Source organism: Gymnoscopelus microlampas (genome assembly GCF_963454915.1).
Source record: "Gymnoscopelus microlampas genome assembly, chromosome: 20".
In the NCBI taxonomy this organism is placed as follows: Eukaryota; Metazoa; Chordata; class Actinopteri; order Myctophiformes; family Myctophidae; genus Gymnoscopelus; species Gymnoscopelus microlampas.
This window is the reverse complement of record NC_139957.1, coordinates 20,391,847-20,406,835: the sequence shown is the minus strand read 5'-3', so window position 1 is coordinate 20,406,835 and position 14,989 is coordinate 20,391,847. Positions and strand designations below refer to the sequence as shown.

Genomic DNA, 14,989 nt, shown 5'->3' with positions numbered 1-14,989 from the left:
AACAAGATGCTCATCTGATGAATTTCTGATTAATCTGTAGAATTAAAAAATGAAACCTGAAATGCATATTAATGTATAGTAGGTAAGTACAGGTAACACTTGCAGTGTTTTGGGGTGTGTGCTTTTAACCACGTCACTATATTGCTTTGACCGGAGTCCCCCAGGGATGTATACTAGGCCCTTGGGGGACTACGCTACGGTTCAAGTGATTAACATACAGTAAAGGTACCTAATGTGTTAATTTTATAAAAGGATGCCGTAAAAAAAACGAGATGGTATTTAGAAGTAGCCTGGTAAACCCTCCCTCCGGAAATCTCATTTCCATTTGATTCCAGGAGTGAGTCTGGCCTGATTTCCCATTGTGGGAGTTTCTAGCGGAATTACCAACTAACCGAGCCAATCAGCGTCCTCGCTCATTGTTTTGTGATTGACATCGGGGGTAGGCCAATCAGGTGGAACCAGAGTGGTTCACACGTCATTAATCAATACACCTTTCATACAAGCTGCTCATTAACATCAAAGACAAACCAATTACTCCTGGTGATAATCACTGCAGCCTAAAGTGGCTTAATTGGACATCAAAGGGCCACTTGGACATCAAAGCTACATTACTCCCGCCCATCTCCAGCCCACAGCCAAATTGCCCATATAGGTCTGCAGGCCAGACTCACTCCTGAAATAAAATACAATTGAGATTTCTGGAGGGAGGGTTTACCAGGCTAATTTAGAAGCATGACGTTAGGTAAATTCAGGGACAATTAACTACCGGTATGCAAAACAGAATTTATGGATGTCATCACTGGCCTATGATGCTGGCTAATTAATTGTGAATACGAGATCACAGGGAAAAAAAGGTGGATTTTATATGCTTGAAGATAGCTTAGAGTAACTCACAGAGCCTGAGCCAATCCCACCGGTCGTCCCATTTGAACATCATCTCCTTTCTCTTCTCCAGCAGCTGCACCAGCTTCTCTTTGATCTGATGGAGACAGTCACACACTTATAATTAGACAGCACCATTGTAACTGGCCTATCATTATCCTCCATCCTTTAAGAATGAACAATAAAGTGAAGAGTGAAAAATGTCTGTTAAATTCAGTCCTGGCTGGGGCCAGTTGCTAATTTAAATTCTTTTGATGTTATTTTTATATTTGTAATTGATAAAATGCTGTTTGCTTTGTACACCAATCTGTCTTAATGAGCATGAGATGAGTAGGAATTTGATCTTTTGTGCAAAAAATTAATTGTTTCCACTGGGTTAAACAAAAACAATCAATCCCCGGAAAATAATTTACCACTTGTATAAACCCCTGTATACTGTACTTTGTTACATCTGAAACAGCGAAAATAGATGATCAACAAGCTCAGAACTCATCGCAACGGGACACGTTGTGAGCTTGTAGATCTGCTATTTTCACAGAATGTTCACCAAATGATCATCCATTTTGGCCGAATGTTCATACATTTTGGCTGAATGTCAGTCTATTTATGACATGCCCAGATGCTAGGGTCTAATGTGGCTAAAGATCATGTTTTAAGATTATAATTTTAGACCAGTGCTCTGGCATGGCTGAGACCTCACCTCAGATGAGTCTCTGTGCTTGCGAGCCATCATGGCCTGACCCAGGTCCACACACTCTGTGAACTTGGGTTCTCTGGTCTCGATCTCAGAGCGGATCCCTTGGTGGTATTTCTGTAGGAGCTCCACCGATGACACATCCCTGGAAGAAAGCCAGGATGAGTTGTTATTATTACAATATAATATAATACCATCACATCAGTGGTTCTCAAAACTTGTAAATGTCAAGGACCCCCATAACTCTGTGAGTATACAAATGGAACCAAATGGACCCATTTGATTCCATGTTTATACTCTCAGATTTACAGACCTGAAAGGGTCCATTTAGAATCCCCTCACTGAACCCAGAGAGGGTCCCTGGACCCCACTTTGAGAACCACTGCAACATCCCCAAAAATTATAGCACATCTCTCCTCTCTTTGACAGAAAATAGGCAATTAAAACAAGATGAAAGAGAGATCCTTTTATGAAGCGTATCTTGTGATGAGGCAGATTTTCCACTGTGATCACTCATCAGTAACCATTGAAAAGGTCTGAAAATGTCTTTAAAACCGAACAGAACTAGGAGAGTCTTGAGGGAAATAACAGAGTGCTGGCAGCCATATGCCTACTGTATCCTAGAAGTGTCTCTCGCATGGCTGATAAAAGATTGTTTGACTGCTTTGTGAGACATGGCTCAGACATTTAGAGAAATGTATTCAAGCCTCTCTCATGCTTTACTTCAGGTCTTACTCATTGAAACGTATCCACTCCACACAGAATAAATGGATCCGCACCAAGAGGCATTTATCACTGCAGCATGGTGAATCAGAACAGGAAACTCATGCTCCTGAATGCCCATAAATTATAATTTGCCACTTGATGGATGCTTTTGTCCAAAGGGATTTACAGTTCATTTATATGAATGCATACATTTTTAGCATTGGTGTTCTTAGCTGGAATCTAAGGTCTTGCCAGTGTGCTACTGAACACAGGAACCTGTGCTTATCTCTCACAGAGCCCTGTTGTGGAATTCTTGATCCATCAGTAATTTATGACATTGGTTCTCAAACTTTTTCATGTCAAGGACCCCCAAATTGACACTTATTAGCCCACGGACCCCCATTTGAAAAGATAAGCCAGGGGACCCCCATAAGAGAAGATTTTTACGGCTCTAGCAGTGATTCTCAACCATTTTAATTTCAAGGACCCCCCAGTTTGACATGCATTAGGCTACGGACCCCCATTTAATGGCATTTATATCTCTGGGACCCCAATTCATATTGTAAAATCAATGTTAATCTAACTCTGAGAGTGTACAAATGGAACCAAATGGACCCTAACGGGTCCATTTGTAAACTCTCAGAGTTACAGACCCATAAGGGTCCATTTGGTTCCTGTCCATCCTTAGCTGGGGACCCCCTGGAACCTCCTCAAGACAGTACCCCTGGGGGTCCCCGGACCCCACTTTGAGAACCAATGATTTATGAGGCAAGAGGAGCCGGAGACAATATTCAAGGTGGTGATGGATGTGCTTTAATATACATGACATCATGGGAAGAAGTACAATAACACTCAGGTCGGCGGTACGGTAGTTCTGCCAACGAACACAGAGATCAGACACACAGTTCTTTGTCTCGCCCCACACTGCCTATTTCTCTCTCCATCCAATGACAATTGACCCTCTGTCCTTTCCAACCCCATGTCCACTCACCTGGGCTTCTCCTGCGTCTCAATCTGCTGGATGATGCTCTCCATCCAAGCCATCAGGTCCCTGACCATGGTGAAGAAGCGGAACTTCTCCGCCGTGTCCACCAGGCGCTTCCTTCGGCCGTCGCAGGCGTCCAGCAGACCCTTCCAGGCGTCCAGCACCTCCTTCTCTGTGGCCTGGATGTCCACAGCCTTGTCCCCTGCATACTGGGCCTGTAGCCGCGTGGCTGTCTCCTGGAACTGTTGGACCTAGGCATGGAGACAGAGTTGAGGACACCCATTACAAAAAAATAATGTACTATATAATTCTTCGTTTGAGAGATAGCCTCTGCAACGTCACCACGAGTCACACCGCGACTCGTTGTGAGCTTGTAGATGTAGAACCGTTTTTTACGTTAATAATTAATTAATATATCCCAAAATAGGGATGCCAGTGGTTAAAGGTAGGGTAAGTGATTTTCTTTGGTTAAAATAATTTTTAAATAGCTCTATATTCTGATAGTACTCATTGCTATAGAGTGTTTGTTCAGTAAAAGGAGTCTCCTTGTCTCTCCAGCTCTTTATAAAACAGAAAATGCATTTTCGTTTCAGTTTCAGTTTCATTTCCAATTTTTTTCAGGATAGAGAACTCAATCAGGATATAGATTAAACAAGTGAAATTGGAAGTGATGACACTAAGAAATGAGCAGGCAAAATTGGAACTGGAACACTATAAAAATGAAGCTTAAAAATGGGTACTTTCTCCTGATTGGCTGAGATTTTGACACCTACCGGAAAATGTATTTTCTGTTTATTAAAGAGCTGGAGAGACGGGGAGACTCCTGTTACTGAACAAACACTCTATAGCAATGATTACTATCAGAATATAGCTTTTAACAAAATACGTTTTGTTTTAACCAAAAAATAACACTTACCCTACCTTTAATGTGCCTGTGGTTAACATACATTTTTTATTTAATTGTTAAATTGTGATGTTATCAAACGTAAATATCAAACATGAACAAAGGGGTTCCACCTCGCCACAAGCCAAATTCAGGCATCTCAGGAGTGGGACTGGTATGTGTAGAAGAAGGAAGGAGCTGGAGCAAACTCGGACAATTAAAGCCTTTTTGATTTACAGGGTGCAGGCAAATAACGTGACAACGTTTCAATGTCAATATATCTTCATCCGGTCAGCCTGCATTTGCCTGCACCCTGTAAATAAACAAAATAAATAAAAAAACTCTTTAATTGTCCGAGTTTGCTCCAGTGCCTTCCTTCTTCTGTAAATATCAAACATACAGTATCAGACAATGTACATTTCCCAAAAGGAAAGGCATGTATTTAATTCATTCTGTCCAGGATCAGGGATAAAACATATCCCCACCAGTGATACAAATTAATGACCAGAGGGCGGATATCAAAAGCAACATGGAGTCCCCCCCCCCCCCATCTCCCTAGCAAATTGATCACTGGTGATTCCGACCACACAATCACAAGGTCTCCAGTATAATTCCTGCATGAGGCCTGTGTTGAATGTCGTTCCTCCTCTCTGCCCTCAGCTCCCTGTCTCTTTACATTTTCCTATCTACATGAAGGCCAAATGCAGCAAAAATAAATACAAAGAGATCCACCATGTCTGGGCCTGGGGTTTGTTAGGAAAACAATCTTTCCCTTTACTGTTCAGGCCTTCCTTGTTTACCCCACACATTCTCTGGGAACAAGGGGATATTTTCTCCATCTATTATACTGTAGGGGCACTGTGGCTTTGACCCCTGCTTAGCTGTGGCTGCTTGGAAAGCTGCGGAACTGAACGAGGAGTAGATAAAGATTTTGCTGTAGAACTTTGATGTTTCTGGTAGTTCTTTGCGAGGTGAAGTGTTTGTTTTAGCGGGCATGGACTGCAGGCATGAATAAATTCCCTCAAATTGTGCCTCAGGCTAAAAAACAACAACTTTAATAACCCCTATCCTCGACAACCAAAGATACTGAGTACTAGCGTAAACTTTAAAGTGCAGGAAGACATTTTTTCCTCTACCTGCTGTGATTTCTCTGATAGTAAAACAACTTATGGCTGATCGATTCATCGTAAAACCACGTCACTCGCCGTAAATAATGGTACCGTAAGTCTGTGAGTTGTTACCTGTTTGCCCAGTGCAGTGATGTCCCTCTCGAAGGCGGCGTGCATGCGGTGGAAGGACTCGGCCTTGCTGAAGTCCTCTCCCACATCATCAGGGAGTTCACTCTGCTTGTCATGGATCTGTGCCACAAGCTCCTTCCCGTCGTCAAAGTACCTGAACAGACAAATCATCCACATGGGATGGGTTTATCACTTGTTCACTTTATCATATCATTACAGATTTTACCATTACGGTCATCCCTGTACCTGTTATCATCACCTTCATCATCTATAATCACCGCCTCACATTCTCCTGATTAATTATATTTAAAATCATATTCACCATCCTCACATTTAACTGCATTCACAGGGGGGGAAAGTCTGAGTCATTCTAATCTACAAACATTTTTCCCCTAGCAGGATTATAAAGATAACCTTGAGCCTTGAGGCTTGTGGATCGAAATTTTACCCACCCACAAACACAAACCTTCCAAACATCAGTATCACTCTGGCTAGCTTGCTATCACTGCGTTACCTAGCTTGATATCACTGTGTTACTCCTTCTGGATTAACCCAGAATCTTTATGCATGCACTTGTCTTCATCGGTATTATATCGGTCAATCCCACAAGGCCCAGTGCAGTGGTTGAGCCGGCCGTACTTGAGCAGGTCGTAGGAGGCGGTGAGGAGCTGAGCTCGGGTGTCGATGAGCTCAAGGAGGTCGGCCCAGCTCTCATTGATGCTGTCCTTCCACTCGGCCATTGTCGCCGCTTCGGTGTGTCCCGCCTCGATCAGCTCGTCTATGGTCTGGTTGACAAAGTCCACGCGCTCCTGACCGGCCATCCCAGTCTCCCGAGCAAACTCCCGGAACTTGTCCCTCAGAAGCTGTGCCGGTTTGAAGGGGAAAGAGGGGATAAGTCATTTCAGCAAAGGGATGCATGACATTTAAATTAGATTAGATGTATGTAGGTTAAAATTTGAATATTTTTTTTCTTCCTGCATAATGCACTGCGCACCTTTGCAAAGATACTTTTGGTGACTAGAAATCACTGCACTAGTGCACCATAATGTGATACCACTGTTATGTGAGTGTGTCCCTGTATGCATGTACTGTTGTATGTTCATGTGCATGCCTGTGTGTGTGTGTACGTGTGTGTACGTGTGTGTGCGTGCGTGCGTGCGTGCGTGCGTGCGTGCGTGCGTGCGTGCGTGCGTGCGTGCGTGCGTGCGTGCGTGCGTGCGTGCGTGCGTGCGTGCGTGCGTGCGTGCGTGCGTGTGTGTGTTTCTCTGTGTCTATCTGTGTCTGTCTGTCTGTCTGTCTGTCTGTCTGTCTGTTCTCTGTCATCCCACACGTCTCACCGTGACATGGTCCAGGTCCTGGCCCATCTCCTGGGAGGAGGCCACCACGTCCCTCTGTGAGATCCACAGCTCCAGGTCCTCCACCTCGCGGCTCAGCAGGAAGTGATGGTAGGTGTGGTCCAACTTCTTCCTGCGGTCCTCCGCCAGCTCCTTCAGCCCGGCGTACTGTTTGTCTACCTGGCCTTGACGCCTGATGATGGCCTCACTGTGGAGGGGCAGGGGGAGAGAGAAGGAAAGAAGAAGACAAAGAAGGGAGGACGGAAGTACAGTAAGGAAGGTAGCAAGATAGGAGTGCAGGAAGGAAGGGAGCAGTGAGGGGAAGAAAGGGAAGGAAGATAATGGGGGACGGTAAGAAGAAAGGAGAGAAAGGAGTGGGGGAATGAATAATAGGATAGGGCATAGAGAAAAGCGTGTCAAAATGAGTGGCTGAAACGCCAAAGCACTCACCCGTCAGGATGGTCGTCAGACAGCATCTTCTGGGCGCGATAAGCCAACTTTTGCATGGAGTCAGCGTAGTCATCCACCGCCTGCTTCATGATCAGGTGACGCTTCAACATCAGCATGGCGCTCTGCTCATCCTGGAGAGATCAAAGGGAGCAGAGGTGGTTTGAGGACAAGGAGAGATGATGGGGGGGGGGGGGGGGGGAGGAGGGGAACGAGGCAGAGAAAGAGAAAAAGAAGAGAAGCATATGGGAAAAGTAGGAAGAGAAGGAGGCCAGAGCGAGCAGGGGGTGTAGGATGAGACAGACGAATGAAAACTGTGAACTCTCCAAGACCTAATGAGACACTTTGGGTGAGCTCTCAAAGTTTAACCTGGCTGTGTGGGAAGCGAAACAGTTTAGAATGAAGAAAAATGTGCCAGTGTAATTATGCTAATGCATGCAATCCTGCTTGTTCTTGGCACAACAACACACGCCTTGTTTAGGGTTAATGATCCAAACAAATTCAATTTTCCCATGCTACATCGTAGCATCTGCACCTGCTGCCCTGAGTGGTTCAGGCTACTTTGCCGTCTCTCACACTTACAGTGAGGCCTGATTATATTTGCCATGTCTGCGTAGCAGCAGGGTCCGTGGACAGCGGACACGTACAATACGTAATTCTGTTTAAATTACAATTTGTCTGCAGACGCGCATGTGTTTAAAAAATGCGTCTCACAGATACTTCCACTTCTGTCTTCTCACACTTTAATCTCTTTTGACAGTAAACAGTAATATCTTTCCAAGAATTGGGTTGTCTTTATTGACTCTTAATAACAAGTTATAAAGATATGGATAGTGACAGGTCTCCCCACACAACCTCTCCTCAAGCAGAGTATCCATGTTTCAGTTCTAGCACATGTACAATCAGACATGCACTTGTACCTGCACGCAGTACACGCGGTTCTAAAATCTGACATGTCTGCACGGACATGAGCTGGTGAAGAAATGTACGTCATACGATGCTAGCGTACCCTTAAGTTGTGGCTACGTGGACGCGGTAATTATAATTTGGCCTTTAAAGTTAAGGTTACTTTGCTTGTTTTCTTGCTCTGACTTATGCTACTTCACTTTGACTCTTTGATTTAGTCTACGTTTATTTGCTGGCTTTACATTTTTTTTCTATTTGTCTTTTTCTCACACATACAGTAGATAGCAGAATAGTGTCTCAATCCATTATACTTTCCTAACTCATAGTTAGCATACACTGCTGTCTTTCATCCTCAGATCTTTGTTCTGATCCATAAACATTATGCTGTGCTCCCCTCTGCCCCCGGCACAAAGTTTCCTTTGATGCCTCTTTTCTAACACTTAAGGTCATGGTTTCATGGTCACGGTTTCCAAAACTTTGTGTATGACAGCTTGTTTGTTCATGCTCCATGCACCTGCCGCTTGACACTTGAATCTACACTCCAAGCAACTCAAAGAATGAAAAAATAATTATTCCACTGAAATCAATGAGCTGTGCATGACTTCACACACAACCCCCCGAGGCGTCCAGCTAGTAGTGGAGGCTGAAAATGCATCATTTGAACGTCACAAGCCTGCCACCACCCAGCCATGAACGACGTGCAATAAGAGCCTGAAATACAGTAATCTGCACTTCCCAGTCTCTCGCTCTGTAAATGTAGCCCCCCACATGCATGCTGTGCGCCCCATACCTTGGCCTTCTCGTCCGTGATCATGTACAGTTCCTGCTCTCCTATCCAGGCCTCGGCGTCGTCCGCGTCGTTGTAGTACTGCTGCACCATGTCTGAGCCGGTCAGCCTCTCCCTGCGCTTGGCGTTCTCGTCCTGCAGCCGTGACCAGGCCTCCTCCAGGTCCTTCACCTGGTCTGCGATGCGCTCGGCCTCCGGCCTGCCCTCCGCCTCGGCCGCGGGTGCCATCCTCCTCCCCCGCTCCAGGACCTCGTCAACACGGGGCTGGTGGCCCTCGATCTCCCTCTGTAATGTCTAACGGGTGACGAGGACAGAACAAGCTCGGTCAGAAGTGCATATGAATAGTGTATGCAGTATGCACATACATCTCAGTAAAAACACCAGTACAACAGTCCAGAGTTTTACAATAGTTTACCTTGATTCAAACTATTGTTTTTTGGGGGGGGAAGTTTGCTTGAGGATAGTAAACTAACTTAAACCCACTAAGACCTGAGGCCGATTCTACAAAATGTCTTCTAAATCCTTTTTTTTTAAGTTGCTATGTCAGTGGTTCTCAAACTTTTTCATGTCAAGGACCCCCAAAATGATATGTATTTGGCCGCGGACCCCCATCTCAAAATATTTTGTTCCAGGGACCCCCCAGAAGCAAAGACTTGAGTTAAAAATGTTCGCTTTAAAAATATATATATTCAAAGATGTGCACACATTTTCACGATTTTTCAAAAATAGCAGATATACAAGCTCATAGCGCGGCACTCGGTGCCACACTATGAGCTTGTAGATCTGCTATTTTTGAATAGCCAAAGAAATCTAAAATGACACAGATGCGTTCCAGGTCTAAATGGGTTAACCACCATTTTAAAGCTCATTAAAATGCGTCTTATATCAACTTGTAGCATAAGGTACATAAATAGTCTCGGATGACATCTGTGAATCATATCTAGCTGCCAGCTGTCTTGTCATCTGAGGCTCGGTTGCCAGCTCTTTGATTGCCTTTGATTTCAGCACTTCATCACCATAGAAACAAAGCCAAAGAGAGAACTCCCACTGTGTTCTACACTGGAATTAGTCACCTGGTTCTTTTTCAACAGCATTTGGACTGTTTGAAGATTGTGGCCATGCTCCTCTGACGTGGCCAGTGGCATCCTCTCCTCTATCCAGAGCTGAGAGACAGGTATGTAAAGTGACAGAGAAGAGACAGAGAGAGAGAGAGAGAGAGAGAGAGAGAGAGAGAGAGAGAGAGAGAGAGAGAGAGAGAGAGAGAGAGAGAGAGAGAGACAGAAACAGGGACAAAAAAACAGCATCTTTAATTAAGCGGTCCTACATTAAAAATTATTCTCATCTTTCAAAAAAACTGAGCGGCGCCTGCATTTGCTCGGCCCATGCCTCAGTAGTCTTCAGGACGTGCTGGGCCCCTAATTCAGCCCGGGAATCCCAGATAGAGAGGCCCGTAAGATGCGCGGGCAAAGGCTGCACGCCGATTTCTTTTTGCCTCCGGCCGCGCGGCGAGGTCCCAAATACTAACCGATGAGCAGTATATTTTTATTTATAATAAAAATAAACAATTTTATTAATTATAATAAAAATATACAATGAAAAATGTACAATAATGATAAAATACTGGAGGTAATGTGGGCCGGTGCTACTCAAGGATTGGCCATTTCAGATGAGAGACAAGCCAGTGGGCCAGTTATATTTACTTTGTGGGCCGCCCAGACCCAAAAAGTGGAGAAAAAAAAAGTTTAAAAAAAAAGCCTGGAATGGCGCGGCCGTTCTGGAATTGTCCCAAATTTCCCAGTGGCCAGCACGTCCCTCGGTCCCTGCCATCTCTCATCCCCTTCATCTAAAATCAATTTGCACAGAGGCAGGTGTTTTCATCACGTTATGCTCTTCATTAGCAGACAGTGGTGGAAAAAGTACTCAAATGTTTTACTTAAGTAAAAGTAGCAATACTGCAATGTAGAAGTACTCTGTTATAAGTAAAAGTCTGGAATTCAAAATGAGGAAAAGTACAAAAGTATTGGTATCCAAATGTACTTAAAGTACCAAAAGTTAAAGTACTAAAATGTTTCAAAATAGTAGATCTACGCGTTGTGAGCTTGTAGATCGGCTATTTTCAAATAGCCTTGGTATAAAATAGGGCTAAAGTGGTTAACATGTTTTATAATTTATATTTTCCTCTGAGATGTACAGTAGTGGAGTAGAAGTACAAGTATTTAAAATTGGAAATACTCCAGTAAAGTAAAAATACCTCAAAATTGTACAAAAAAAGTACAGTACTTGAGTAAATGTACTTAGCTACTTTTCCACCACTGTAAAATAGCAGATCCGTCCTCACCATCTCATCAGCCAGGTCTCTGTAGAACTGATGGACAGCCTTAGCTGCCTCCAGCTTGCCCTTGCGCATTGCCAAGGGAGTCAGCAGCTGCTGGAACTCCGCCTGGATGGCCTGTTGCTCGGCCTCCAGCTCGGGCTGGTCCTCCCTGACTCCACCGTGCTTCTCCACAGCCTCCTGGAGCTCCTCCAGCTCTCTTGCCCGGTCCCGCACCTGGTTCTCTGTCATCTGACATGGGAGGGTGAAGATTGAGGAGGTGATTATAGGGAAGATGATGAATGACCTTCAGAATGCAATCAAAGATGTAGCGAGTGGATTGACTTTAATTTTGTGATATTAATACCGCTTTTCATGCCAATGTATTGTACTAAAATGTCCTTGCATTTTCGGTCAATTAGTAATTGGATAGTATGTGTATTTGTTTAATTATTGAGTGCTAGTATCTGTGGTGTCTTGTAGTTGTTTGTTATGTGTTTGTATGTGTACCTTTTAGAAAAAAATCTATACAAATATTTGAATAATGATTGGTGACGAGTGGTAATCCGACTTCACAGAATGTATTTTTTTGTTAAATGGAGTAGGCGCACATTTTTCAGCTACTACTGTATAAACCTTTATAACTTAGAGTGATTATATACAGTACATTGTAGTAAGTCATTTGAGACGAGTTCAAGTCAGGTCACAAGTCATTCGAGATAAGTCCAAGTCAGGTCACAAGTCACAATCTTTGTGACTTACTGTAAGTCCAAGTCAAGTTACAAAGACAAAACTAAGTGGAGGACTGTTGCTGCGCTATGCACCAGCTGGGGTAATGGGGATAGGTAAGTCAAGTCATAGGTCACAATATCTTCGACCTAAGTCCAACTCAATTCTCAAGTCTACAGCTCTGCCCAGCTCTAACCCTAACCTAACCCATACCCATAATCGAATATCCATGCCAGTTTGGAAATGCCCAACCAGTAACCAAGGTTACTCTAACCAAACGCTACAGAATGGCAGAACTGTGCACAAAGCAGAAGGCTAAATTACAGTAGGCTGTAATAGTAATACTTTAAAAGTGCAATGCAGTGAAGTCTCATCAAGCCGCAAGGCCTGATTTTGCTTTGCAACTTTGCAACTTCAGTTGAGTCGAGTCTAATTCCTACCACACACTAGAAAATACAAAAGTCTGACACTCCCTCACATCTACCATACACTAGAAGACTTTGAACACACTGAAGTCTGACACCCTCTCAGATCTGAAAACAACGTGAGAAAGAGTTTTAGTCAGTAGTCACACAAAAAATGCAGCCTAACAATAAAATCTATCTATCTATCTATCTATCTATCTATCTATCTATCTATCTATCTATCTATCTATCTATCTCAAGTGTCCAACTCTGATAAGCAGCACCAGGCTGATACAGCATTCTTATGGAAGATTTGAAAAGGTGTGATTTCATACAGTATTATTGTGTTTCAGACACAACCTAAACTCAAGTTAATGAAAGTAGTAAGTACAACAGAATCCCTCACGTGTGTGTCACCCACACACCTGGTGCTTCTTAAGAAGGATGTTGGCGTTGGTCAGGTCTTTGACTTCCTCATCGCCACCTTGTAGCTGCTGTTTCAGTTCTTTCAGCCACTTTTTCATGTCGGCCAGGCTCTGGTCGAACAGCTCAGAGCGGTTGGCATCAAACAGCAAGCGTGCCTTCTCCTGGGTGGTGGACTCCAGTTTATCCCATAGCTCATGCAGCTTGGCCAGACGTTCCATAACAATGGGCTCAAACTCGGGCTTGGACTCTATCAGCTCCTGACCCTCCTGTATGGGGGAGAACAAAAATAATGGTTCAAATTCCACTTCTCAATGGGTGAAGGGGTTTTCTGTGCAACCCAAGAAGAAGGCCTAATTTTGGTTACCTAATGGCCTTTGCTCTAGCGCCTCCATAAGGCCAAAATTCCCAATTGGACACAAAATATCTCAAGATTTAATAGGTGGATTGCCATGAAACTTGCTGAGTGCATCCATGCTTTCGCGAGGAAGACCTGCACTGAATTATATACCCTAAAGGCCTTTGCTCTAAGCCAAAATGTACATGTGCACACAATATCTCAAAATCGAATAGGCAGATTATCATTGTGCTCAGCACAGAAGAATCCTATTGATTTTAGTGAACCCATGGCCTTTCCTGCAAGTTTGAAATTGTGCGCTAAGCATGGAAGAACCCTGCTTATTTTGGTGACTCCAGGACATTTCCTGCAAGTTTGAACTTGAACTTGTTAGTTATCTCAAAATAAAGGGAAGATTGTTATGAAACTTGGTGAGTGCATTCATGCTGCATGGATTATACCATAAGTGAGTGACCCCAATGATCTACTGTATCCTCTATGCCACCCTATGGACACTGCCTAGTTGGGTGCAATGAGAAGCATAGACTCTAGGGGCTGCTAGCTGGGCTTTTAGACTCTTAGCCTTGTTTTTATGTAGAATTGCTTTGCTTTTATTATGGCTGTAAGCACACCATCAGCGCAAGTAAGTAAAGCCAACTTGTTTCTTGATCCATAATGGTTCAAATTCCACTTCTCCATGGGAGAAGGGGTGTAATTTCTCATTGGCATGCCAATAGTTAGGATGGGTTAAATGCAGAAGACATGTTTCCCGTGTTTCCATGTTTCCAGAGTCATAATACCAACAGTATGCACACACAAACACGCGCACACACGCGCACACACACGCACGCACGCACGCACGCACGCACGCACACACACACACACACACACACACACACACACACACACACACACACACACACACACACACACACACACACACACACACACACACACACACACACACACACACACACACACACACACACACACACACACACACACACACACACACACACACATTCCATTGACCTGATCTATTTTGTTGAGCCAGTCCTTGTTGGAGGCCAGTTCAGCCATGAAGGCTTGGTGTTTGAGCCACTTGGTGTGGAGGTTCCTAGCCTCGTCGTACGAGGTGTCCTGAGCTGTCAGCATCTTCTCATTGATCCACAGAGTCAGCTGCACCATGGAGAGACAAATTACATTGTATGAAATTGACTCAAGCCCAGCTCTTCTAAGTTACAAATCGAGCACCTACTGTACCACTTAGCAAAATGACACAGATAGACACGCACGCACGCACGCACGCACGCACGCACGCACGCACGCACGCACGCACGCACACAGACAGACAGACAGACAGACAGACAGACAGACAGACAGACAGACAGACAGACATCTCAGTAAATAACTATACACTGTTATACACAATGCATGGCATTACACCTTAAATACAAATAGACTGTGAACTCACATCTTGAGTGTTTTGCAGGAAGTGCTGAAGATCACGGTTATCTTTGAGCTTCTCTGACACTTCCTTGGCTCTGTCTTTATTACTGTTATGCCTGCAAGTCAAGCACACACAGGCATACACACAAAAAGAAACAGCATCATCAATATAGCTCACACAATAAAGCCCATCTCTCCCGCTTTCCACTGACTTTTCTCAGACCATCGTTCTCCTGTGCCATAAAAATTGATGCATGGTTTCGACCATCAGAAGTAAATCCATAAATCCCATGCATTGTACAGTAGCACTGAGCCTCTCCCTGCTCAGAGAAACACAGAGAAATACCTGACACAGTTAGCCAAATCAGCCCTCTTAGGCAGCTTTCTGCTGCAGAGTGAAAAGTAGCTCCCTCTCTTTGAGATCAATAACCATCATTGCCGGCGTCTGTCTCCCAGTCCGGATGGCGGGAATTAA

The 14,989-nt window shown here is 44.2% G+C and overlaps 1 protein-coding gene across 2 annotated transcripts in view; it reads right to left on the bottom strand.

The window, feature by feature from the left end:
- Positions 1-14,989, bottom strand: part of sptb (spectrin, beta, erythrocytic) — a 68,500-nt gene that overhangs the window by 13,769 nt on the left and 39,742 nt on the right. For both annotated transcript variants that reach the window (XM_084043861.1, XM_084043862.1), the window contains 13 exons: positions 14,540-14,630; positions 14,098-14,244; positions 12,731-12,997; positions 11,200-11,424; positions 9,935-10,024; positions 8,865-9,155; positions 7,172-7,302; positions 6,725-6,929; positions 6,027-6,250; positions 5,391-5,541; positions 3,273-3,517; positions 1,583-1,721; positions 895-979 (listed from right to left, as the gene is read on the bottom strand). In XM_084043861.1, coding sequence (XP_083899987.1) covers positions 895-979; positions 1,583-1,721; positions 3,273-3,517; positions 5,391-5,541; positions 6,027-6,250; positions 6,725-6,929; positions 7,172-7,302; positions 8,865-9,155; positions 9,935-10,024; positions 11,200-11,424; positions 12,731-12,997; positions 14,098-14,244; positions 14,540-14,630 — 2,291 coding nt within the window. The remainder of the gene's footprint in view (positions 1-894; positions 980-1,582; positions 1,722-3,272; positions 3,518-5,390; positions 5,542-6,026; positions 6,251-6,724; positions 6,930-7,171; positions 7,303-8,864; positions 9,156-9,934; positions 10,025-11,199; positions 11,425-12,730; positions 12,998-14,097; positions 14,245-14,539; positions 14,631-14,989) is intronic.